Source organism: Erythrolamprus reginae, chromosome 2 (genome assembly GCF_031021105.1).
Source record: "Erythrolamprus reginae isolate rEryReg1 chromosome 2, rEryReg1.hap1, whole genome shotgun sequence".
Taxonomy (NCBI): Eukaryota; Metazoa; Chordata; class Lepidosauria; order Squamata; family Dipsadidae; genus Erythrolamprus; species Erythrolamprus reginae.
Genome location: NC_091951.1, coordinates 149,433,729 through 149,458,205, shown reverse-complemented (window position 1 = coordinate 149,458,205; position 24,477 = coordinate 149,433,729). Strand labels below are relative to the sequence as shown.

General features: G+C 42.1%; 1 protein-coding gene across 2 annotated transcripts; it reads left to right on the top strand.

Moving 5' to 3' along the window:
- The first annotated feature begins 23 nt into the window (after window positions 1–23).
- On the top strand, window positions 24–24,477 carry AANAT (aralkylamine N-acetyltransferase). Of its 2 annotated transcripts, none has more exons than XM_070739884.1 (5): window positions 24–71; window positions 15,228–15,293; window positions 17,461–17,722; window positions 19,343–19,497; window positions 22,270–24,477. In XM_070739884.1, the coding sequence occupies exons 3-5, from the start codon at window positions 17,566–17,568 to the stop codon at window positions 22,573–22,575; spliced, it is 618 nt and encodes a 205-aa protein (XP_070595985.1). In that variant the 5' UTR covers window positions 24–71; window positions 15,228–15,293; window positions 17,461–17,565; the 3' UTR covers window positions 22,576–24,477. The 2 variants fall into 2 exon arrangements, with proteins under 2 accessions (XP_070595985.1, XP_070595984.1); XM_070739883.1 differs by having other exon boundaries at window positions 41–71; window positions 15,225–15,293.

The following is a 24,477-nucleotide window of genomic DNA, read 5'->3' as shown; positions in this document are numbered from 1 at the left end:
TGGTGCGTGTTTGCGGGGGCGGAGCTCCCGGCTTAGTCTGAGTCGGCCTAAAGGCGAGCAAGCCGGCTTAGGTAGGTAAGGAAAGGGGCGGAGAGGGAAGGCTGACGGAGGGCGGGAAGAAATGAAGGCGAGGAGGCGAGGCCAAAGGTGGGGGGCGGGTAGGGGAGGAAAAAGCGAGAGGAGAGGCGCGAGGGAAGGAACAGCCTGTTTGCCTGCCTCCCCAAAAAAGGAGTCCAGCAGGTGGGACGGAAGGGCGCCGAGCGGAAACCGTCCCCGGCGGGGAAAAGAGAGGAAGAGAAAGAAGGGAGCGGGAGTTACCTTGGGGACGTTTTATTTATTTATATTGTATCTTTTATGTCGTATTGGGGCGGTTGGGGCGGTTTTAGGTTTATTTAGGATAGCAGGCTTGGAAAGCTTAGAACTACGTCGTCTTCGGCATAGCCCACAAAATCATCTGTCAAGTAGTCAACGGCTACTTCAGCTTCAACCACAACGATACACGAGCACACAACAGATACAAACTCAAAGTGAACCGCTCTAAACTTGACTGTAGAAAATAGGACTTCAGCAATAGAGTCGTTAATGCCGTTAATACCTCACTACCTGACTCTGTAGATTTGTCAGCAAACCCTCAAAACTTTACCCACAAGTGATGGCGAACCTATGGCATGGGGGTCACAGGTGGCACACGGAGCCATATCTACTGGCATGTGAATTGTTGCCCTACCTCAGTTCCAGTGTTGTGCATGTGTATGCCAGCCAGCTGATTTTTGGATCGGACAGAGGCTCTGGGAGGGCGGTTTTAGCTTCCAGAGAGCCTCTGAGAGGATGGGGAGAGCTTTTTTATTCTTCCCCCAGCTCCAGGGAAGCCTTTGGATCCTGGGGAGGGCGAAACACGAGCCTACTGGGCCCACCAAAAGTTGGGAAACAGGCCATTCCCGGCCTCCAGAGGGCCTCTGCGATGTGGAGGAAGCTGTTTTCAACCTCCCTAGGCATTGAATTATGGGTCATGCATGCATGATAGTGCACATGCACTCTCTTTCGGCACCTGAGGAATAAAAGGTTTGCCATCACTGCCTTAGATTATCCACTCACCCGATTCATAAGTGGTCAGTGAAGGGTTGCATAATTGCACCAGCCTGCCTACCATCCCTGTGCTAATGTTCCCTCTTATCAGTACCCATCTCATGCAGTAATGGGTTGCTGCCCCCACGGGGGTCACATAGGTTTATGCACTATTTATTGAATACTTAATCCTTTTTTTAATTGTCCCTCCTTCCTTATAAACCATAAAATATTACTGTGCTCCTCAACAAGTCATGCTGACTATCATTTATCCTTTTTTGTGGCTATTCAAATAATGTGAGTTAATCAACTGAAAAAGGGTCCAAGCACCTATCTGAAAATGTATCTTGGTCAGTAAGCCACTCCCACTGTCACATGACCTTTAAACCATCCCATTCACATGATTGTCAAGCCACTCCCACCTGACCACATGGCCGGCAAGCCACTCCTGCCTGGTCACATGATGATCAAGCCACATCCACAAAATAAGCCACGCCCACAGTGGCAGTAAAAATTTTGGCAGCCCATCGCTTCCTGGAACTCACTACCTGACTCTAATTTCGTCAGCAGACCCCCAAAACTTTACCTTTAGACTATCCACTGTTGACTTCACCCAATTCCTAAGTGGTCAGTAAGAGGCGTGCATAAGTGCACCAGCATGCCTACCGTCCCTGTCCGAATGTTCTCATCAGCACCCATCTCATCTATACTGTATATCTATGTATATTACCAATATGTACTTGACTGACTGACTGACTGACTGAATAAATAAATAAATAAAAGCTCATCTTCACGCTCACCTTCTTACCTCTTGAGAAGAGCGGAATGAATGGTGGAAGAAGTGATGAGTTTCTGTAGTTTCTGTTTGTTGAAGGGAAAGGAGGAATGGAAGAGGAAACAAGAGAATGAAAGAACAGAGAGAGAACTTGGAAGGACTAAAAGCAAAAAGGAGCACAATGGGGGAAACCTGGTTAGAGACTTGGAGCTATGGATTTATTTTCTCTGTAAAACCCAGGCAGCTCATTCCAGTATTTTGCAATAGTGAAGCACTTGATATGCTAAATAAACGTAATGTTCCCTATTAACTTTTTTGGATATGGATCATTGCCAGTGTAGGTCAGGGGAAGGATGCCTGGAGCCTCTGGATGTTTTGGTCTGCTGTTTCCATAAGCTGTAACTAGTATTGAGTAATTTTGAAAATTGTTACCCAAAATATCTGGAGGGCATCAGATTGTTACCCCAGTTTTAAGTTTATCGTGGCCCTACCCAGATATGCCCATGTCTCATCAACACTCCGCAGCCTGCACTGGCTGCCGATCAATTTCCGGTCACAATTCAAAGTGTTGGTTATGACCTATAAAGCCCTACATGGCATCGGACTAGAATACCTCCGAGACAAACTACTTAAACTAAAATTCTATGACATCTCTGGGCCCCTACATGATTGGATAACCGTGTTCCTGTTTAACAGAGAACAAGCGGTCAAAATAGGAAGTGCTATATCAAATCCTGCTCCTGTCAATAGCGGTATCCCTCAAGGCAGTGTTCTAGGACCAACACTCTTCATACTTTACATAAACAATCCTTTTGATCATATTACAGTGATCCCCCGGGTATTGCGATCCCGATCATTGCGAAACGGCTATATGGCGATTTTTCAACCCGGAAGTAAAAACACCATCTGCGCATGCGCGCCCTTTTTTCTATGGGCACGCATGCGTAGATGGCGCCGGGTAGATCAGCTGCTGGGCGGCTTCCCTGGGTCTTCCCCCTCTTCCTGGCGGGAGGGCGAGCGGCGGGCATCAGCGAGGAGTTTCCCCACCGCCCACGCAAACTCCTCGCTGCCGCTCGCCCGCCCTTCGCCCGCCCACGCCGTTCGCTCGCGCCGCTTCCCAGCTGAGTCCTGAAGCGAATTGGCTTCAGGACTCAGCTGGGAAGCGGCGCGAGTGAGTGGCGCGAGCGAACGGCTTGTCCGCCGCCTGCCTGCCCGCGCGCGCGCCGCTCGCCCGCCCTTTGCCCGCCCACGCCGTTCGCTCGCGCCGCTTCCCAGCTGAGTCCTGAAGCGAATTGGCTTCAGGACTCAGCTGGGAAGTGGCGCGAGCGAGCGGTGCGAGCAAGCGGCGCGAGCGAACGGCTTGTCCGCCGCCTGCCCGCACGCCCGCCCTTCGCCCGCCCACGCCATTTGCTCGCGCCACTTCCCAGCTGAGTCCTGAAGCGAATTGGCTTCAGGACTCAGCTGGGAAGCGGCGCGAGCGAGCGGCGCGAGCGAACGGCTTGTCCGCCGCCTGCCTGCCCGCGCGCCCGCTGCTCGCCCGCCCTTCGCCCGCCCACGCCGTTCGCTCGCGCCGCTTCCCAGCTGAGTCCTGAAGCGAATTGGCTTCAGGACTCAGCTGGGAAGCGGCGCGAGTGAGCGGCACGAGTGAACGGCTTGTCCGCCGCCTGCCTGCCCGCGCGCCCGCCGCTCGCCCGCCCTTCGCCCGCCCATGCCGTTCGCTCGCGCCGCTTCCCAGCTGAGTCCTGAAGCGAATTGGCTTCAGGACTCAGCTGGGAAGCGGCGCGAGCGAACGGCGTGGGCGGGCGAAGGGCGGGGCGAGCGGCAGCGAGGAGTTTGCGTGGGCGGTGGGGAAACCCCAATCTTCGGCTCCTCGCTGCTGCGGCGGAAGTAAAAACACCATCTGCGCATGCGCAGATGGTGTTTTTACTTCCGCAGCGCTACTTCGCGAAAAACCGATCATTGAGAGGGGTCCTGGAACGGAACCCTCGCAATAATCGGGGGACCACTGTATAAGCAACTGTGTTCTCTTTGCTGATGATGTTAAACTACTTAACACCACCGACAATGCTGCTATCCTTCAAAAAGACCTTGATCATGTAGCAGAATGGTCAAACAACTGGCAACTTCAAGTCTCAAAAAAACAAACTCTGTCTTACACATTGGCAAAAAGAATCAGAATACAAAATACAAACTTGGTGGAAACGAACTTGTAGGTGACCCTCCCTCTGTCAAAGACTTTGGAGTACCCATATTCAATGACCTAAGTGCTAGAACCCACTTTAACAACATAGTTACAGGCACTAAGACACTAAGAGTTGTTAATCTAATCTTACGTAGCTGCTTCTCTGGCAATATTACACTGCTAACCACAGTTTACAAACATTTGTCAGACCAATTATGGAATACAGCTTGCCTGTCTGGAACCCACATTGCATATCAGACATTAATACAATCGAGAGAGTCCAGAAATATTTCACAAGAAGAGTCCTTCATTCCTCTGCTCGCAACAAAATACTTTATTCCACCAGACTTGAAATACTGGGATTAGACAATTTACAACTACGTTGCCTCTGATCTGATCTAAATGTAGTTAATAAAATCATATACCAAAATGTCCTTCCTATTAATCACTACTTCACCTTCAACCGCAGCAATACACAAGCATGTAATAGATTCAAACTAAATGTAAGCCATTCCAAACTCGACTGCAGAAAATACGACTTCACAATAGAGTGATCAATGCCTGGAATGCACTATTTGATTCTGGTTTCTTCCCCAAACCCCAAAAACTAACCTTAATTTGACTACAGTGAACCTCTCATTTCTAAGAGTTCTGTAAAGGGCGTGCGTAAGTGCACCACTGTGCCTGCCATCCCTATTCTACTGTCCTATTTTTCTCTTTTATCGTTACTTTTTAGTTATGTTTATACAAACTACTATCCTATACATGTTTGACAAACAAACGAATGAACAAACAAACAAACAAATAAACAAATAAATAAATTAGTTTACTTTAGTTCATTGTCATTGCACATGGTATAACAAAATTAAATGCTGTCTTCAGTGTATATTATAACTATAAAAATAAAAACACAAACACATCTTTTACATTCTATATGATCAAAATTGAAAACCCGATATTGCACTATACCATAGAATTCAATATGGTTATTGCCCTGGGATAGAAGCTGTTTTTTCAGCCTGTTTGTCCAAATAATAGTGGTAACTGAATGAAGTCTGTTTTTTACAGAATTAAACTGCATCATGCACTAGTTGTGCTACTCCCAGAAAATGAAAAAAATACAGAAAAAATATTTAGTTAAGTGATATTTAGCATTTAGTTCTTCATTTCTGTAAATAAATTCTACTACGTGTGACTGCACCAGTACATTGTAATAAAAGTTTGCTTAAAAATAATATGGGGTAAAATTCATAAGCCACGTATTGGCATACACATGATTTGCATGCACAATATGTACAACCACATGCAAGCAAATTATACTTACGTAGTCGGAGAAGAGCCATATTAATCCATAGACAAACATATAATAGTCAAAAGCACTCTATTAAAAAGCATAAGCTTCCGTGAGCTTAGTGTGATGTGTGAAAATAGTTGGTGTCTGAAGTGTTCTTAGTGAATAAGATGGTTAAACTGTTTTTATAAATAATGATATGTACTTAACATTGACATCCAGTGTAATGATTATATGTTTAGAATAAATATAGATGAAACAAAAATACAGTACACACAACAGGAATTGACGGCAATTTTCAAGTAATTCACAGTTATATTTAGAAAATCTCGTGTATTCTCTATTGTGAAACCATCCTGAAGTCTCTAACTATACATTATAGAAGAAATATAGGATTTCACATTGCTAGGCTACATGAAGTTCAGAAAATTATTTGGTTATTGATTTAACTTATATTCAGTATTTATTGCAGTATGTTGTAACAGTTGCCATCACAACATGGCTGCCATAATCTATGTAGGTTTTCAATAGCTTGGCAGCAGATTTGTTTCTGTAATTTAGAATTGGAATGGGCAAATAATTTTCTCAAGATGTTCTGAGAAACTGGAGCTCATGCTAGTGCTACAACCCGGACAGGTACAATCAAAGGGCTAGAGGTGGTCTACAGGCCATAAAATGCCTGCCTCTAGTTTAGTATATGGGTCAAGGGAACAACTGATATAACTTAATATCAAGCCTCAGTATTTTTTTCTGACTGGTTTACAAATGTGATTCTCTCTTTCATTTCCATCTACGGTAGTTGTACATCTCATTATTGGAACTTCTTGCAAAATGAAAAATCCATTATTCCAATTATGAATAATTATTTAACATTTTATCTAATCATTTTCTCTTCTTTTAAAACACTATAACCAGCACAAGTACAGGAAGTGATAGGAACAAAATGCTTTCACCTCATCCTCAAATTTGGAATTTTTGAAAAGAGATGTTTCCACATAAAATTCAGGAAATCCTTATTCTTAAAATTCTTCTCTTGGAAAAACGTACCTGCTCCATCTTGCGGTCATTTATTTTCTTTCCAGAAACATTTCAAGGACTTCTGATTGAATGATTGTATCAAACTATGAGCTGAAATAATTCCTGTTTACAGAATGAAAAAGAATACTGTACACCAAATAATCAGCTATATGGACGAGGAATACCAGTATTTCTTATCCTGTAGAGCAGTGGTCCCCAACGTTTTTTCCACCAGGGACCAGTTTCAGCAAGACAATTTTTCTATGGCCCGGTGGGGGCGGAAAGGGGTGTGGTTGGGGGCGGGATTAAGCATGGGGGTGCTGGTCCTCCCCGCCCCTCTTTCCCGCCATCGCCCTGTGGCCGGCAGAACCTGCCTCCCAAGCCCTCTTGCCCAGCGGGGGCTAAGCGCTGGAGACAGGGGGTCAGGCTGGCCCTCCTGCCTCCCCCCAGCCAAAAACGCAAAAGCGCCCCGTGGCAGAAGCCAAAAGAGGCTTGAGCCTCTCGGTCCTTCCCGCCCCTCTGTCCATCGTCCTGTGGCCGGCAGAACCTGCCTCCTGAGGCCTCTTGCCCGGCGGGAGGCGAAGCGCTGGAGGGAGGGGGTGGCGGCATGAGGGCCGGCAGCTGCTGACTCCACGGACCGGTGCAACATGCCCCGCGGCCCGGTACTGGTCCGCGGCCCGGTGGTTGGGGACCCCTGCTGTAGAGCAGAGGCCTTCAAACTTAGCAACTTTAAGACTTGTGGATTTCAACTCCCCGAATTTTCCAGCCAGCATAGTCAGCTAAGGAATTCTGGGAGTTGAAGTCCACAAGTCTTAAAGTTGCCAAGTTTGGGGACCCCTGCTGTATAGATATGGAATACTTGCTGTGCTAAAGGGATGTAATATAATTGTTGTAATTGTTAATGGATGAACTTGCTATCTCAATTAGTCATTGAGTCAATTAGTCATTATTTTCCTGTATTGCTGTGTTTTTAAATTATAAATTTACCTCAAACAGTACTCCCAAAGTTTTTATAAAGATACGGTACCCCTAACAAACATACAAATAATTAGTAAGGAAATAGTAATGGGAGAGGTAGGAATTTTTAACTCTGCGCAGTGAAAATTAAGAAGACTAAGGCAAGCAGTCTGATGAGAATCTTGTAATAAACAATAAAGTTACAACCTGAGTTGGAGTTCAACCTGGGTTATAGTAATGAACAATCCCCCAAGGGATCCAGAGGGTTTCTTCCAAAAGGCCAAGATAATGGGTCAGGGTATTAGATGAGTCCTATATAGGTGTGGTTTGTGTCGGTGAGTTTTTAAGGCCTTTATAATTGTACTACGATTTTTAAAATTACTGATTGGAGGGAAGAATATTAATTTATAGAAGTTATGTTTTCCTCATTGATTGTTTTTAGCCATCCAGAGTTCATATGTGATAAGGGCATCCAGGGAAATTTTCAAAAGAAAAGAAAAGTGATAATCCATAACAGCATGGTATCACTCAGCTTTATACTGTCAATAAATTGACACATTTATTACAAGTCTTTATAGAATTCTTCCTTTGTGAAAAATTGACAAATTGTAGTTTTTTGTTTAGTCATGATGACTAAGAAATATTTTTTTAAAATGATATTGTCACATCATTATAAAATTTAAAACACTTCTTCCTACCCTTCTTCCAGGTTTCTTTTAGAAATTCAAGGTGTTTGTTATCACCTATAAAGCCCTACATGGCTTAGGGCCTGACTATTTACGGAACTGTCTCCTGACGCATACCTCCCAGAGAATGATTAAATGGCACAGAATCAGCCTCCTCCAGGCCCTGTTGATTAATCCAGTGTTTCCCAACCTTGGCAACTTGAAGATATCTGGACTTCAACTCCCAGAATTCCCCAGCCAGCATTATTAAAAGCATTCCCCATTATTAAAAGCAAACAAACACACAAACATTCCATGTATAAACTGTATAGGCCCGGGGGAGATGTGTCAGTTCCCCCATGCCTGACGGCAGAGATGGGTCTTAAGAACTTTACGAAAGGCAAGGAGGGTGGGGCAGTTCTAATCTCCGGGGGGAGCTGGTTCCAGAGGGTCGGGGCCACCACAGAGAAGGCTCTTCTCCTGGGTCCCGCCAAACGACATTGTTTAGTCGACGGGACCTGGAGAAGGCCAACTCTGTGGGACCTAACCGGTTGCTGAGATTCGTGCGGCAAATATCATTTTCCCATTTCTTTTTCTTTTTAAATTAAGTTGAACAAGGAGCTTGGTAGGTTCTTGGTAAGTGTAAGCAATCAGTCTGGATAAGAAAGCCTTGTTACCATTTTGCCATAGTATAAAGTTCAGGTGCTTCTTTCAGTGAGGATGTTGTATTATTATTATTATTATTATTATTATTATTATTATTATTATTATTATTATTATTATTATTTATTAGATTTGTATGCCACCCCTCTCCGCAGACTCGGGGCAGCTGACAACAGCAATAAAACAGTATACAATAAACAAATCTATTATTTAAAAATATCTAAAACCCCATTATTTTAAAAAACATACAACACAAGCATACCATACATAAAACTATATAGCCTGGGGGAGATATCTCAGTTCCCCCATGCCTGACGGCAGAGGCGGTTTTTAACGAGTTTGCGAAAGGTAGGGGCAATCCTAATCTCCGGGGGAGCTGTTTTCAAAGGGTCGGGGCCGCCACAGAGAAGGCTCTTCCCCTGGGTCCCACCAGACGACATTGCTTAGTCGACGGGACCCGGAGAAGGCCAACTATGTGGGACCTAACCGGTTGCTGGGATTCGTGCGACAGGAACAGTAGCAACTTTAACAAATTGCTAGAAAAATGGCCTTGTCCTTGGAATAACTCCTTTCACTACCACAACTGAGCATCGCAGACTGTGGTGGAAACTTTGTAGGCTTTGAGGCTGCCTCCCAAGTGGATTAACATCAGAAAGGAATTAGACAAAGCTGAATATCATCCCACTACCATACGGCAACCTCTGGGCTTGACACCTTATGGCAGGGGTCCCCAAAGTTTTTACACAGGGGGCCAGTTCACTGTCCCTCGGACTGGTGGAGGGCCGGACTATAAAAAAAACCTATGAACAAATCCCTATGCACACTGCACATACCTTGTTTTAAAGTAAAAAACAAAATGGGAACATACTGGATGACAAAATTATGTAACTGGATTACAAAATTAGAAAAAAAACCCTTTTGCAACTTTTTTGATGATTGATATTAGTTACTAACAAAATACCGCATTTTATTCATAGAAAATTAGATGGTACCCTGTGTTGTTTGAATGTATGTTGAGAGAAAAATTAAAAAAAATTACCCCCCCCAAAACAGTCCTTCCTTCCTCTGTCCCTCCATTCATTTCATCCTTCCTTCCTTTCTTCCTTGTTCCCTCCATTTTTCCTTCCTTCCTTCCCTCCTTCATTCCTCTCCACTTCTCCTTCCCTCCCTCTCTTCCCCTTTTCTTTCTCTCTCTTTTCCCTGTGCTCTTGTCACTCACTGGCGGGCCAGATAAATGGCCTCAGTGGGCCACGTGTGGCCCGCGGGCCGTAGTTTGGGGACCGCTGCCTTATGGAAAAATGCTGTTCCTTGTTTGGAGGCTTTCAGATGAGAAAATTGGATCATTTTGAGATTGGGGTAACTTGAAAATGAGATTGGATCCATAGGATCAATCCTCTTTCGCTTGGCATGTCAGATTAATCAAATGTGGTCATCTGTTTTGCTTTTGTAAGCAGGAAAATGGATGAGAAGACAAGACAGTACATCGATGCAGGAGATACAGCAACGAAAAGTTAATAAACCAGGGAATGAAAAAAAAAAGGTTGGGGACTATCTGGCTATCTCCAGGGGTTTTTTGCTCTATCCCAGATGGAGTTTTCATGGTTGCCATGTTAGCATCCCCATCACGTCTTAATGTGTTGAAGCTAAATGCCAAATCAATAACTAAAAACGTCTTCCATCCATGGTTTGATTGTGTAAGAAGTGGCAAGTACTTTTTAGGTGCAGAAAAGAATATAAAACAGGTTTCTTTAACTTGGTTGAAAAGTTTTGAACTATTTGTATCCCTGGGCTTTGCCTGAAGTCTGTTAATACGGTATGTAAAGTAATTTAGGAAAAGTAAATATGTAAGATCTGACTATGTTGATAGCCTATAAAATACGATAGTAATTTAGTGGTATCCCTCTTTGATTTTTCACTGATTTGCTTTAGAAATTTAGAATGCTTTAAGAGAGTGTTCCTGCATTGCCAAGCATTATGCAATTGTTGTGTCATTTCTTGTTTAAATTATATTTCTTGTAAGAAAATTTTGAATTAATGTTGGGAAGAAATATTGAAGTTGTAAATATAACCTTCATACCTGCATATTTTATTAATTACTAGGGCCTTTCTTCTCTTCCCCCCAAATACAGTGAATGAGGCAACAATTGCAAAATAAAAAATGCAAAAAAAAATGAACCCAGTCTTCATTTTTTTCTTTTCAATTTTATGCCCTTTTCCCACTAGATGGCGCTCTTATATAATTTAATATAACACTAAATAAAATCTATGAGAATTATTTTCATCACTCAGTTCTCTTGCTTAAAAGGTAGAGACACATAGACAACAGAGGAAATACAGTAATATTAAACTAGATACAATTTAGTGAGAAAGAACTGAATCTTCGATTCGGGAGATGGTTCTTGGGTCTCTTCAAGGAATGTACCAATTCCTTTTCAATATAAATGTAGAACTAATTCAGTTATTTTAGCCACCCGTCCTATGGAGCCAGTTTAGAAGTCTTCATTATTGACCACATTTAGATTGTTACCTTCAGCATTGTTTCATTTATATAGCTGTGTTATGGCTTGATTCTTGTGAGTATTAATATTCTTCTTTAGGGCTACAATCTACACTGTTCTCTAAAATAATTATAGTTGCCTCCTTTTGGATTTTCTCTGTTTTTCATTTTTGTTTGTTTGGTATATCTTTGTCCTTGAATGTTAGCAGAACATCCTTTGGGGTATGTTGTTGTGCATGTGCTTTCAAGTCAGTTTTGAATCCTGACAATTGCCTGAACAGGTTCATGTGTTTTTCTGGGCAAGATTGGAAATGGTTTGCCATTGCCCTCTGTCTAGGATTGAAAGAGTGACTATTAGTCCAAGGTCATATAAACCTAGCTGAAATATAAATACATCATTTAATATTTATTTCATTTCATGAGAAAGCCATCCAATTTATGCTAGTTTGAAAAAGTTATCCACTCCACCAGTTCAATTAATTTAACCAAAGGCACAATGGATTACATTACAATTATGAGTGCTTCATTAATCAGGGCTGGTTTGGATCTGACAGATATATCTCACAAATTTTATTTCTCTTTAATATAATGGAGTGCTTACCCCATAGTCTCTAATAACACATCATGCATTGCTCAGATAAATTTCTGAGAATCTCTGTTAAAAACCATTAATTTTCATCGGTCTGGAAGAGATTAGAAAATCTTTTTCAAATCCCACATTTAGAGCTATAGTCTAAAAACAGAAAATATTTTAGGCAGTATGAGCCCTCTTAAATTTACTCTAAAGATAGAGCATATCGATACTTCATCTCAAAGCATACATGGAGTACCAGGAACTAAATGTCAGGATTCCGACCAATGCCCTAATTAAATCATTAGGCTTGAGCCAAGCTTCAAAAGAAATCCAGTTATTTATTAGGAGTGTTGGCACGTTCCAAGTGAAGCCAACGCTGACCTCACTTAATTCACACCCTGGCTCTGATCCTGTTCTCCCCCCCCCCAAAACATGTGTCATCAGTCACATTCCCCAACAAAGCAATTCCGTGGGTTGTAGAAGTCCCTCTGGCCACTGTGGGTCACCGTGGAGATGGCCTTGACATAGAGATGGCTGGAATGTGCTTTTGTTTTTACTGAAGTACAATTCCCTCGTTGCAGCTGTGACACTCGTTTCCCCATCCCCCTGTCTATGGCGACTCAAGAGTAGGTCAGGAATGCTTCGCGAGTTGACATTCGGCTTCCCTCACTTCCTGAAGGGGACCTGTGCAAAGCAAAAATAGTTATGAGTACAGGTATTGATTTAGGGGTGTGACCCTCCCCCAGGTTATGTTGGGTTGTATTCACGGAATTTAGCTAGGAGGCAGTCATAGATTGGATTCCTCAAAATTAGGAACTAAAAACTATTCAGAACTAGGAACAAAAACAATTCAGCAAAAATAAACATTACTACAAGAGACTATATTCTAGTTGAAATTTGACCCAGGGGGGAAACTTATTTTTAAAGTTTACAAAATGTTTTGTGGTTGGCAATATTTTGAAACCCCAGCAGTGTTGTGAGTCAGTATCATTTGTTTGTTTGCTATGGGCCTGTTTTTACCTCTCTGCAGTCTCATAAATATTTCTAAATATTATTAGAAAAAGTATTAAATGTTTCTAATATTCTGTCTTTCAAAGAAAACTGACTGTGGAAAGTTCTCTGGAACTTTCTGTCAGGAGAGAAACTTGAATCTATATTTAAACCCAGAGGATCTTTTATAAGGAATTAATCTGATATTTTTCCAGAGACTCTCCACTTACATTATTGTTGCTATGAAAACAGCAAATCCTCCCTAAATCTAAGTGCCTACTTTATAAGACATGGTCATACAAACTGTAATGCATTGTCAAGGGATTATGTAATGCTTACTCTACAAATCTAAGTATGCCAACTCAGCTTTGTTTTATTATTGCTACTTCATATGGGAAGACTGACTACTGCATTTTAAAATGTTCCGGATAACAGTGTTTACCACATATTTGCACCATTTTGAGAGAGAGCGTTATCATACAGCAACAATTTGTGCATGTGTTATTAACCCAATCATACCAACAAGCATACCATATATAAATTCTATAAGCCTAGGGGGAAGGGAGAAAAAAATTTCAATTCCCCCATGCCTGACGACAGAGGTGGGTTTTAAGGAGCTTGCGAAAGGCAAGGAAGGTGGGGGCAACTCTGATATCTGGGGGGAGCTGGTTGCAGAGGGTCGGGGCCGCCACAGAGAAGGCTCTTCTCCTGGGTCCCGCCAAATGAATTAATTTCTTTGTACAGAATTAATTTATAGTGGCCTCCATTGTCAGTCTGATCTTGCTTATACAGTGGTACCTCAAGATACGAACCCCTCGTCTTACGAACAACTCGTGATACGAACCCAGGGTTCAGAAAAATTTTGCCTCTTCTTACGAACTTTTTTCGAGTTACGAACCGGCGTTCGGAGACTGCTGGGAAGCCGCGCGGCTGTTTTAAAAGGTGACAGCTGGGCGGCGGGGCTTCCCAGCAGCCTCCCGAACGCCGGTTCGTAACTCGAAAAAAGTTCGTAAGAAGAGGCAAAAATTTTCTGAACCCCGGGTTCGGTTCGGGAGGTTGCTGGCAAGCCCCCCAGCCCGGCTGTCACCTTTTAAAACAGCCGCGTGGCTTCCCAGCAGTCTCCGAATGCCGAACGCGGAAGTTCGGGTTTGGCGTTCGGCTTCGGGAAGCTGCTGGGAAGCCGCGTGGCTGTTTTAAAAGGTGACAGCCGGCCTGGGGGGCTTCCCAGCAACCTCCCGAACCCCGAACTTTTGCCAAACTTCCAGGTTCGGGGTTCGGGAGGTTGCTGGGAAGCCCCCCAGGCCGGCTGTCACCTTTTAAAAGAGCCGCGCGGCTTCCCAGCTGTCTCCGAACACCGAACGCGGAAGTTTGGGTTTGGCGTTCAGCTTCGGGAAGCTGCTGGGAAGCCGCGCGGCTGTTTTAAAAGGTGACAGCCGGCCTGGGGGGCTTCCCAGCAACCTCCCGAACCCCGAACTTTTGCCGAACTTCCGGGTTCGGGGTTCGGGAGGTTGCTGGGAAGCCCCCCAGGCCAGCTGTCACCTTTTAAAACAGCCGCGCGGCTTCCCAGCAGTCGCCAAACACCGAACGCAGACGTTCGGGTTTGGCGTTCGGCTTCGGGAAGCTGCTGGGAAGCCGCGCGGCTGTTTTAAAAGGTGACAGCTGGCTTGGGGGGCTTCCCAGCAACCTCCCGAACCCCGAACTTTTGCCGAACCTCCGGGTTCGGGGTTCGAGAGGTTGCTGGGAAGCCCCCCAGCCCGGCTGTCACCTTTTAAAATAGCCGTGCGGCTTCCCAGCAGTCGCCGAACGCCGGTTTTTTGCGGGGTTTTTTTTTGGTTGCACGGATTAATTGACTTTACATTGTTTCCTATGGGAAACAATGTTTCATCTTACGAACCTTTCGTCTTACGAACCTCCCCCTGGAACCAATTAGGTTTGTAAGACGAGGTATGACTGTATTCTGTGTATGTATCACAGATAACCGAATATATTAAAGTCACATGAGTACAATTTCATACTCCAAGCAAAATATTTAGAAGAGATGTTACTAGCCTATTTGTTAATGTGATAATGATGAACAATTCAGTTGGTGCAATTAATGGATCAAAGGCAATTCCAGGAAGGCAATTATATTTACAGTAATATTGATTGCGTGCATTCAACTTTCAAGCAGGATGCCCTTTGGGAATGAATAGTTCCAGGAAGAGTGTATGCAATGTCCTTATGTTCCACCAGTATTCTGCCAATGTGCCCTGCTTAGATATTCACCTGTGGCTTGTCAGTATTTAGTAATAAGCTAAAACACTTTATCCCTTGGGAGAAAGTCATGCCAAGAAAGTAAAGCCTCCTACAGTCTTTTTGTTGACATGTCGCCTTAAAGCTCCTTTGCAATTCTGTCTCTCCTGAGGGTTTAAAATGTTTTAAGAAAATCATCACGTGCTACTAAAAAAACCCCCACCAAACGTATAAGCTGGAGTTCCCTATGTGTCTGGGAAATAAAAGCTGGCACCCCATTAATATTTACTGCAGTCTTCTTTGTCCTTCTCTCTAGCAGCAATTCTGCCGAGCATCATTCTGGAGAAGCTAATAGACTACTAAAAAGAAAAACAACAACAGACAGGTAAGAAAGACGCTGCAAATCAATTTAATTTAATGAAGTTGATTTCCAAGCTCAAGACAAGTTTAATTCAGAAGTTAATTTGAACTGTTTCCCCTATAATAGTATCTGTTCACTACAAAACGTTAAATTGTAATATGTTAAGTAATCAGATCATCTGAGCGGAAAAGTGTAATCATATGAAGGTAGGATTCATTTCTTATTGCTTATATTACAGATCTGGAAAATATAGATATTATATATAATGCAGTCTGCCCATCTACTGTGTTCTGTTACCAGCCACAAATATAGCAGTTTTGAGAAATATGGAGAAGCTGAACTTTATACGTGCCTCCCTCTACTTCAAATTATTTGACAGATCAGAAAGTAGTCAGATCATGAAATGTACAATAAGCTGCATGTATTGTAGGGGAATTCTTACTCAAATCAAGCAGGCTTAGATATTACTGTAGCAGGTTTGATTCCACTTCCATCTCTGCTGCTAGCTCCTCTTGAGCACCCTTGTACTTTCTATGCTAAAACACAGAACCATGCACATGAATAATTGCGAGGGCCAATAATTAGTTCCTAGAAGTTTGGTTGGGATGAGGCCACTTAAGAAATCCACGTAATGATCACTAGCTTTATAATGGATTTATTAGTTTCCCTCACCTGTTTTATCCTTCACTTCCTTTTCATACCAGAAACCACACTCAGAAACAGCATAGTTAGAAGCAGTATTTAGAGCATACACATGCATATTGTATGCCCTGTTCTCACAGGGTTAAGTTGTCGTAAAGCCCCATCCAAATCAGTTTTATATGGATATTCACATGGATTAAATAGCACAAATCATGTAGTTATAGTAATCTGTAACTCTGATAATCAAATGATATAACCCACTTTTTCTGACATGGTATTGCATTTATGGGTATTTAGCTTGTTATGTTCTTTGGTTCTCTTGAGCTAGAGCTAGCCTTTACCTAGTAGATCCTATATCAGCTAAATGAGCATCAATGATAGCATAAGTGCAAGGATTTTGGTTTTCTCTTTTTTTCCCTATGTCTCTGATTTTGCTTCTGATGGTTATTCACAAATTTAGATTTTGCTATGTATATCCGTATTTGTGCAAAATTCTATGAAGGAATTTGAGCTGGGTATGTATCACTTTAAAGCTGGAGCCCAAAATCTAATAGCTTTGGCCAAAAATAGACTCATTGTCTGAAATGATTACCTATAATGGACAATATGAATAAATCAAGTCTGGTTTGGCTATTGCATTTTTGTAGGTTTAATTAGTTTATTAGACATCTATTCAAACTACACAGATGATCCAACATGGAAAATATACAATAGATGTATTTATGTATGTATATATATACTGTACACACATACAAGACATATACTGTATACACACACACACACACACACACACACACACTCACACTGCTCAAAAAAATAAAGGGAACACTTAAACAACACAATATAACTGCAAGTAAATCAAACTTCTGTGAAATCAAACTGTCCACTTAGGAAGCAACACTGATTGACAATCAATTTCACGTGCATATTCAACATTGTACAGAACAAAGTATTAAATGAAAATATTTCATTCATTCAGATCTAGGATGTATTATTTGAATGTTCCCTTTGTGGAGCCTCTCTAGTAATCTCCTGGAAGGAACAGGGCTGGAAAAGGTGGGGAGAAGCCTCCGTGGGGCCTCTGTAGGAATCTCCTGGGAGGTAACCACCCTCCCTGTGGTTTCCCCAATCTCACACATTATTTGCTTTTACATTGATTCCTATGGGGAAAATTGCTTCTTACAAAATGTTCTACTTAAGAACCTGGTCATGGAACGAATTAAGTTCGCAAGTAGAGGTACCACTGTGTGTGTTTGTGTGTGTGTGTGTGTGTGTGTGTGTGTGTCTTCAGAACAAGAGTGCTTGAAAATATCTGATTTACAAATTACAATTAGAAGAGCCACAAATTAGAAGAGCCACAAAAGCCCCGTGTCCAATATTGGTGTTTTTCCCTGGTCTGCCTTTGGATGTTTGATACACTTTGCTATTGTGAGCAGTACAGGAATAAAGAACTTGATAGACATTCTGTTCCTCAGTGGGTATGACAGTGAGGATCAGAAGCAAGTGGTCATGCCAGTTTCTTAATGACAAAACATTGCAATCTCTGCAGGTCTTCTCATCTGCAGACTAATTGTGCTGGAGGAAATTGAATTTAACAGCGATCCCCAAAAGGAGGAAAAGAAACTTTTACAGAGGAGGCAGAAATACATAGAAGATGTCAGTGATCAGTGCTTTGCCATTTTCCAAATCCTCTTATCTCAGATCTTCACAAAACTCCCTTAGGAGCCAGCGTCGACACACTCTTCCTGCAAGTGAATTCCGGTGTCTCACACCTGAAGATGCCATTGGAGTATTTGAAATTGAGAGAGAAGGTAAAATAATAATAATTAATAATAATGATAATTTATTAGACTTATATGCTGCCCCTCTCCGAAGACTCGAGGTGGCTCACAACAACAATAAACAATGCAATACAAATCTAATAATTAAACACTATAGCTAAAAACCCACTATCATTAAAACAATCAAAATTACACAATCATCACCATACATAAATCTTATTAGTCAGAGATGGGATATATTAATTACCCCATGCCTGGTGACATAAATATGTCTTCAGAGTCTTGTGGAAGGCAAGGAGGGTGGGGGCGGTTTGAATCTCTGGAGGGAGTTTATTCCAGAGGGCTGGGGCCACCACAGAGAAGGCTCTTCCCCTAGGTCCTGCCAGACAACATTGTTTAGTCAACGGGACCCGGAGAAGGCCAACTCTGTGGGACCTAATCGGCCACTGGGATTCATGCGGTGGAAGGCGGTCCCATAGGTATTCTGGTCCGATGCCATGTAGGGCTTTATAGGTAATTGCCAACACTTTGAATTGTGTCCGGAAACTAATTGGCAATCAGTGCAGGCCACGGAGTGTTGACGAAACATGGACATATCTGGGAAGCCCATGACGTATCTGGGTAGCCCCATGTAGAGAGCGTTGCAGTAGTCAAACCTCGAGGTGATGAAGGCATGAGTGACTGTGAGCAGAGACTCCCTGCTGGTGCACCAGGCGAACCTGGGCAAATGCCCTCCTCGCCACAGCTGTGGATCGAAGAGGACACCCAAGTTGCAGACCCTCTCTGAGGGGGGTCTATAGTTCTCCCCCCCCCCCAGGGTAATGGACGGACAGATGGAATTGTCCTTGGGAGGCAAAACCCACAGCCATTCCGTCTTGTCATTGTTGAGTTTGAGTCTGTTGACACCCATCCAGACCCCAACAGCCTCCAAGCACCGGCACATGACTTCAACTGTTTCGCTGACTGGACACGGGGCAGTGATGTACAACTGGTTGTCATCTGCATACTGATGACACCTCACCCCATGCCCTTGGATGATCTCACCCAGCGGTTTCAGGATTCAAACTCTCCCTGCCCCCTTCTTTCTCGCAACCCCAACAGCCGCTCTTAGTTTCCCCCTAGTGAGGCAAGGTAAACGCTCGGAGGTGGATTGGTTCACACAACCGAGTTTCAGCCAGTGGCTCAGAGCAGCTGCTGATTTTTTTTCATAGAGTCTGGGATTTTCAGCTAAACCTCAACAGTGTGATTGAGACTATGCCCCAGTATAAATGCGGTGCACACTTGCATTTGAAATATAATAATTTCAGGAATAGTGATTAGGCTAAAGATTAACTCAGTTCCCAAAAATGTATGACTGCTAGCTCTGCTTGTAACTGAATCTGGCATAGTTGATAAAAGAAAACCCATTGCAATGAAAGGCATCACTTACCGTAAATCCCCTCATAGAAAACCTTGTAATGAGAAGAAACCAGATTGGATTACTGTACTGAAATCTGAGTTTGCAAAACTTGAGAGTTTGTCAGATTCATCCTCTCGTCTAATTTCATTTTCTTCTTGGGTGGGGCCACTATTATCCTAGTTTTCTGGAAGTTTAATCTTAGTATAATCAGAAGGACAAAATTCAACATCTCCCTTTCTTCTTCCCTCAAGCCTTTATTTCAGTGTCTGAAGACTGCCCCCTCCACCTGGATGAGATTCGCCATTTTCTTAACTTATGTCCTGAGTTGTCACTTGGCTTGTTTGAAGAAGGCCAACTAGTTGCTTTCATTATTGGCTCCCTCTGGGACCAGGAAAGACTAAGCCAGGTAAGCCAAATATGTCTTTTTCTTTCTTTCTTTCTTTCTTTCTTTCTTTCTTTCTTTCTTTCTTTCTTTCTTTCTTTCTTTCTTTCTTTCTTTCTTTCTGATTTGATTTGTATGCCGCCCCTCTCCGAAGACTTGGGGCGGCTAACAACAATAAAAAAGACAATGTGAACAAATCTAATATTAAAAATAATCTAAAAAACCCCAATTTAAAGAACCAATCATACATGCAAGCATACCATGTATAAATTCTATAAGCCTAGGGGGAAGGGAAAATTTCAATTCCCCCATGCCTGATGACAGAGGTGGGTTTTAAGGAGCTTGCGAAAGGCAAGGAGGGTGGGGGCAACTCTGATATCTGGGGGGAGCTGGTTCCAGAAGGTCGGGGCCGCCACAGAGAAGGCTCTTCTCCTGGGTCCCGCCAAATGATTATACAGTATTTGGGAGAGAATGAATGAGAATGGAATCTGAACCCAATTTTAAAAAAAGAAATTATTCAACTTCTCTTATTACTAATCATGGAGGAAGAGTAGATTTGTAGGTAGATAGATGCACTTACAAATACTTGTGCAGCCATCTGCACACTAAACACTTAGAAAATATGCTTCTATTTATGTAAAATTGCATTTTTGCAAACTTCCAGACACCATTTTGTTGTTAAATAAGCAGAAACACTTTAGTTAATCTGAAGAGCAATATTTCACACTTTTGCACTTATGAGCAAACTGCTGATCTAGTTGCTCCTTGCATGTCTCCATTCTAAAATATATATTGTATGCCACCCCGAGTCTTCAGAGAAGGACGGCATACTAATCTAATAAATAATAATAAATAATAATATTACTGCACATACACTATGACCCTGAAAGATGACTGTGTTTTCATGAAATTTCAGCACAATAATCAGATTGGGTTAGACTACATTTACTTCGAAATTAGTAGTCAAAAGAGCTTTACAGAATTTGGACATAATTTCAAATTATCCAATAGGAGCTATGGGAGAATAGGTTTATTGTTTTGTTTCATCAGGGCCAGCTTCCAGACAGCGCTTTCTAGGCACAAAAATGTAAGCTGGGGGAGGCTTGATTAGTACTTGAGTGGAAACAGGGATTCCCAGAGCTGTAGACAAAACTGAGGAGTTGAATAAAATATTGGAAGTAGACAGTATCCAACTACAGTCCTATTATTGTCAAGGAAATCACATGGATGTGTCAAAGACATCACAAGGTATCTAGTTCATCTACTACAGTGGAACCCCGACATAAGAGCTGCTCTACTTAAGAGCAACTCGAGATAAGAGCTGGGAGGGGAGAGATATTTTTGTTCTACTTACAAGCCCAAATTCGAGATACAAGCGCCAAGGAGCTGTCTCCTGAAGCCAAACGCTAACTTCCGCGTTCGGCTTCAGGAGACAGCTGCAAAGCGGCGCGCGTGTTTTAAAAGGTTGCAGCCGGCCTGGGGGGCTCGGGGGGGTGCTTGCAGCTTTCTTTCTTGCTCTTTTTCTTTCTCTCTTTTACCTTCCCTTCCTCTATTTCTTCTTTTCTTTCTCCTTCCCACCTTCTTCCCTCCCTCCCTCCCTTCACTCATTCCTCTCTTACTCTCCCCTTTCAGAAGTTTCCTTGCTTCCTTCCTCTGTTCCTGTCCCTTCCCCCTTTCTTTCTTTCTTTCTTTCTTGCTCTTTTTCTTTCTCTCTTTTACCTTCCCTTCCTCTATTTCTTCTTTTCTTTCTCCTTCCCACCTTCTTCCCTCCCTCCCTCCCTTCACTCATTCCTCTCTTACTCTCCCCTTTCATAAGTTTCCTTGCTTCCTTCCTCTGTTCCTGTCCCTTCCCTCTTTCCTTCCTTCCTTCCCACCCTCCGTCCATTCATTCACCCATTCCTCTCTTGATCGCTTAAAGCCGGTCCCTGGTGCAAAAAGGGTTGGGGACCTCTGTCCTACAGGATTGGGTGGCAGAGAAGTTGAACATATGTAAATTTAAAAGTTTAAGAAAGTTTACAAGTTAAGTGAAAGAAACTTCATTATTCATTTATATGTACATGTACATTTCTTCATTAAAAACATGTCTTTCTGCATAATTTAGACTAACTTTGTGAGTTTTTTGAGGGCTGGAACCAATTAAAATTATTTACATTAATTCCTATGGGGAAAAGTCGTTCGAGATAAGAGCTGCTCGACTTAAGAGCCCAGGTCCGGAACGAATTAAACTCGTATCTCGAGGTACCACTGTATGTAGCTTTAATTTATTCAATACATTTATGGAAACTGAGCACGATAGATTGACAATGCAAACATACTATTCTGAAATTATTGGATTCGTTGAAGTGATAGCTCATCTCTGCAAAAGTTTTTTTTAAAAAGACATTGGGTGAATGAATAAATTGTATGATTTTTACTGAGAGACCAATGATCCAAGGACCTGGTAATGCAAAGATTTTGAGAAGAATATACAGTAGTACCTCTAGATACGGGTTTAATTCGTTCCAGAAGGGAGCTTGTATGTCGAACAACTCGTATCTGGAACAAATGGCTTTAGACTTTGTTTTTCCCCTCCGAGATAACCAAAAGCAAGGATTCTTGCGCCACCTAGTGGACGCTCGGCTCGTATCCCGAATTTGAGGTCGGGTCTGGAACAGAAATTTCTCTCCCCTCGTGGCTCGTATCTTGGAATACTCGCATGTGGAGCAGCTTGCATCTAGAGGTACTACTGTAGTTGTCAATAGGAGATTCAAAAACGAATCACTAAAAAGCAATTCCTTCTCTCTTCTCTCATGGCAGGATGCACTGACTCTACACAAGCCCGATGGTACCACAGTCCACATACATGTTCTGGCAGTACATCGCACTTTCCGTCAGCAAGGCAAAGGATCTATCTTGATGTGGCGCTACCTACAGTACTTATGCTCTTTGCCCTATGTGCGTCGAGCCACACTGATGTGTGAGGACTTTCTCATTCCCTTTTATACTAAGTGTGGCTTTAAAGTGATAGGCCCCTGTGAGATCACTATTGGTTCATTAAATTTTATTGAGATGAACTGCGCTATTCGGGCTCATGCATTTATGCGCAGAAATAGTGGCTGCTGAGATATTTCCCCTTCTTGTTAATTTCCAACTATCTGGTTAGAAAATAAAATAATATCTGCTGTGATTCTCAGTCCTTCGGATGGAACTGAAGTCTAATGAATCCATGAAGAACTGAAAGGCAAGACCTTAGTTGTCCTTGAGCGTAAGCCGCCCCGAGTCTTCGGAGAGGGGCGGCATACAAATCTAATAAACTATCAACTAAACTATAAACTATAAGAGACTTCTGATTCAGCAGTATCAAGCGAGTAAACCTACTCAGTCTGAAAAGAAAGTAGTGATAGATCCCACCCTTTGAAAGTTTTGCCATCAATACTATATGATGCTTAAGATATCTACATGTGATAATGCACTGTAAGCTGCTGCAGTCATTCAATTGTAAGATAAGAAGAATGTAAAGATTACAAGCAAGGCTGCCTTTAAAAATTATAGCTAAGCCTTAGACTTCTCTCTTGTGTCTTGCATTGGTCAAGTTCTCACATGAGAGTAAAACTATAATGGACTTTAGCATGTTGTTGTTTAGTTTGATGTGACAACAAGACCATTTTGCATTGAGCAAATCATGTGAAAAAAATGTTAGGTGAATACTATGAATATAATGACAGTAAAATAGAATAAGGAATAAATGCAATAATTTATTTTCTCAAAGTTAAACCATGAAAGTAGCAATACATGATAGCTGCTTGTAGTTCTAACTCCTAAGTTATGAGTATTGCCGAAAGTCATTATTTTGTCATTCATGTTTCATTAATAAGAACAGCTCAATTTACAAGAGGAGTTCAACTGCACTTTGAATCCATAAAATTGGTTACTTTCAGTTTTATAGTCTTCAAGTAACTAAGTGTATTTATACAAAACCTACTGTTAGTTATTGCTTTTTGTTCACTGGAGAGCAATTCTATATACCATGTTACACTGGTTGGTTTTGTGTAAAGTCATGTAACTTCATGTTTTATAAATATATGCTGCCTTAGCATTAAAGCCATGACAGAGTTCCTTCCGAGCAGAATCCCTATAAATGCTTCATCGTTTAATTGTCCCTTAATGCATATGATGTGCAGTGACTTCTGAAGATCTCCCTTGACACAGGATGGAAAAGAATATAGATGTACAAGTTTTATTTGTATATACTATATGCATGTTATTGTTCAGTCCATCAGTTGCTCGTAAAGGGACATATTTTGGTGTGTGTAAATATTTGAATTAAAGCCAAATTATCATCTATTTGCTTGCTATCTGTTGATTTTAGAAAACGAGTAATAACTTTTTATCTGTAAAAATGAGGTTGATAACAAGCCTGAACTCTAGAGATTAGGCAGTGGAGTAAAACATTAGGAATACTACTAATTTGCATGATATAGGTAGTCTTCCACTTCAGGCTGGTCATATAACAAGGGTTCAAAGTTACAGTGGCCTTGGAAAAATTGACTTACAACCTGTACTTGCACATAATGATAGTGTAAACATTACCTTGACGATTCCTTTAACCACCACTGTAAAATTTGTCTTATTCTGGCTCAATTTATGATGAAGATTCCAGTAAAAATTACCCATATAAATCATAGTACATGATTGCCACTAGTGATAGAAAGCGACTTGGAAATTTTTTTTCCCAATGTAGCACATGCCACAAATCAAAGGTTTGCAAAACATTTTGCATTCCCTGGGGTTGGGGATGTTCCACAGTTGAAATGACCATATTTTGAATATAAGTCAGAATGCTTTTTACCATTGTTTGAATTTAATTTTTTAAAATTATAATCAGATGTAGACGTGGGCATTTTCTGGTGCAGTCTGGTCTACTTACTACAACTACAGTAGAAGTAAAACCTGAGCAAAGGAGGAAGTTAGGCATTCTGCCTTCCTTATGAACAGAGCAGATACAGTACCTGTTTGTTTGCTTGT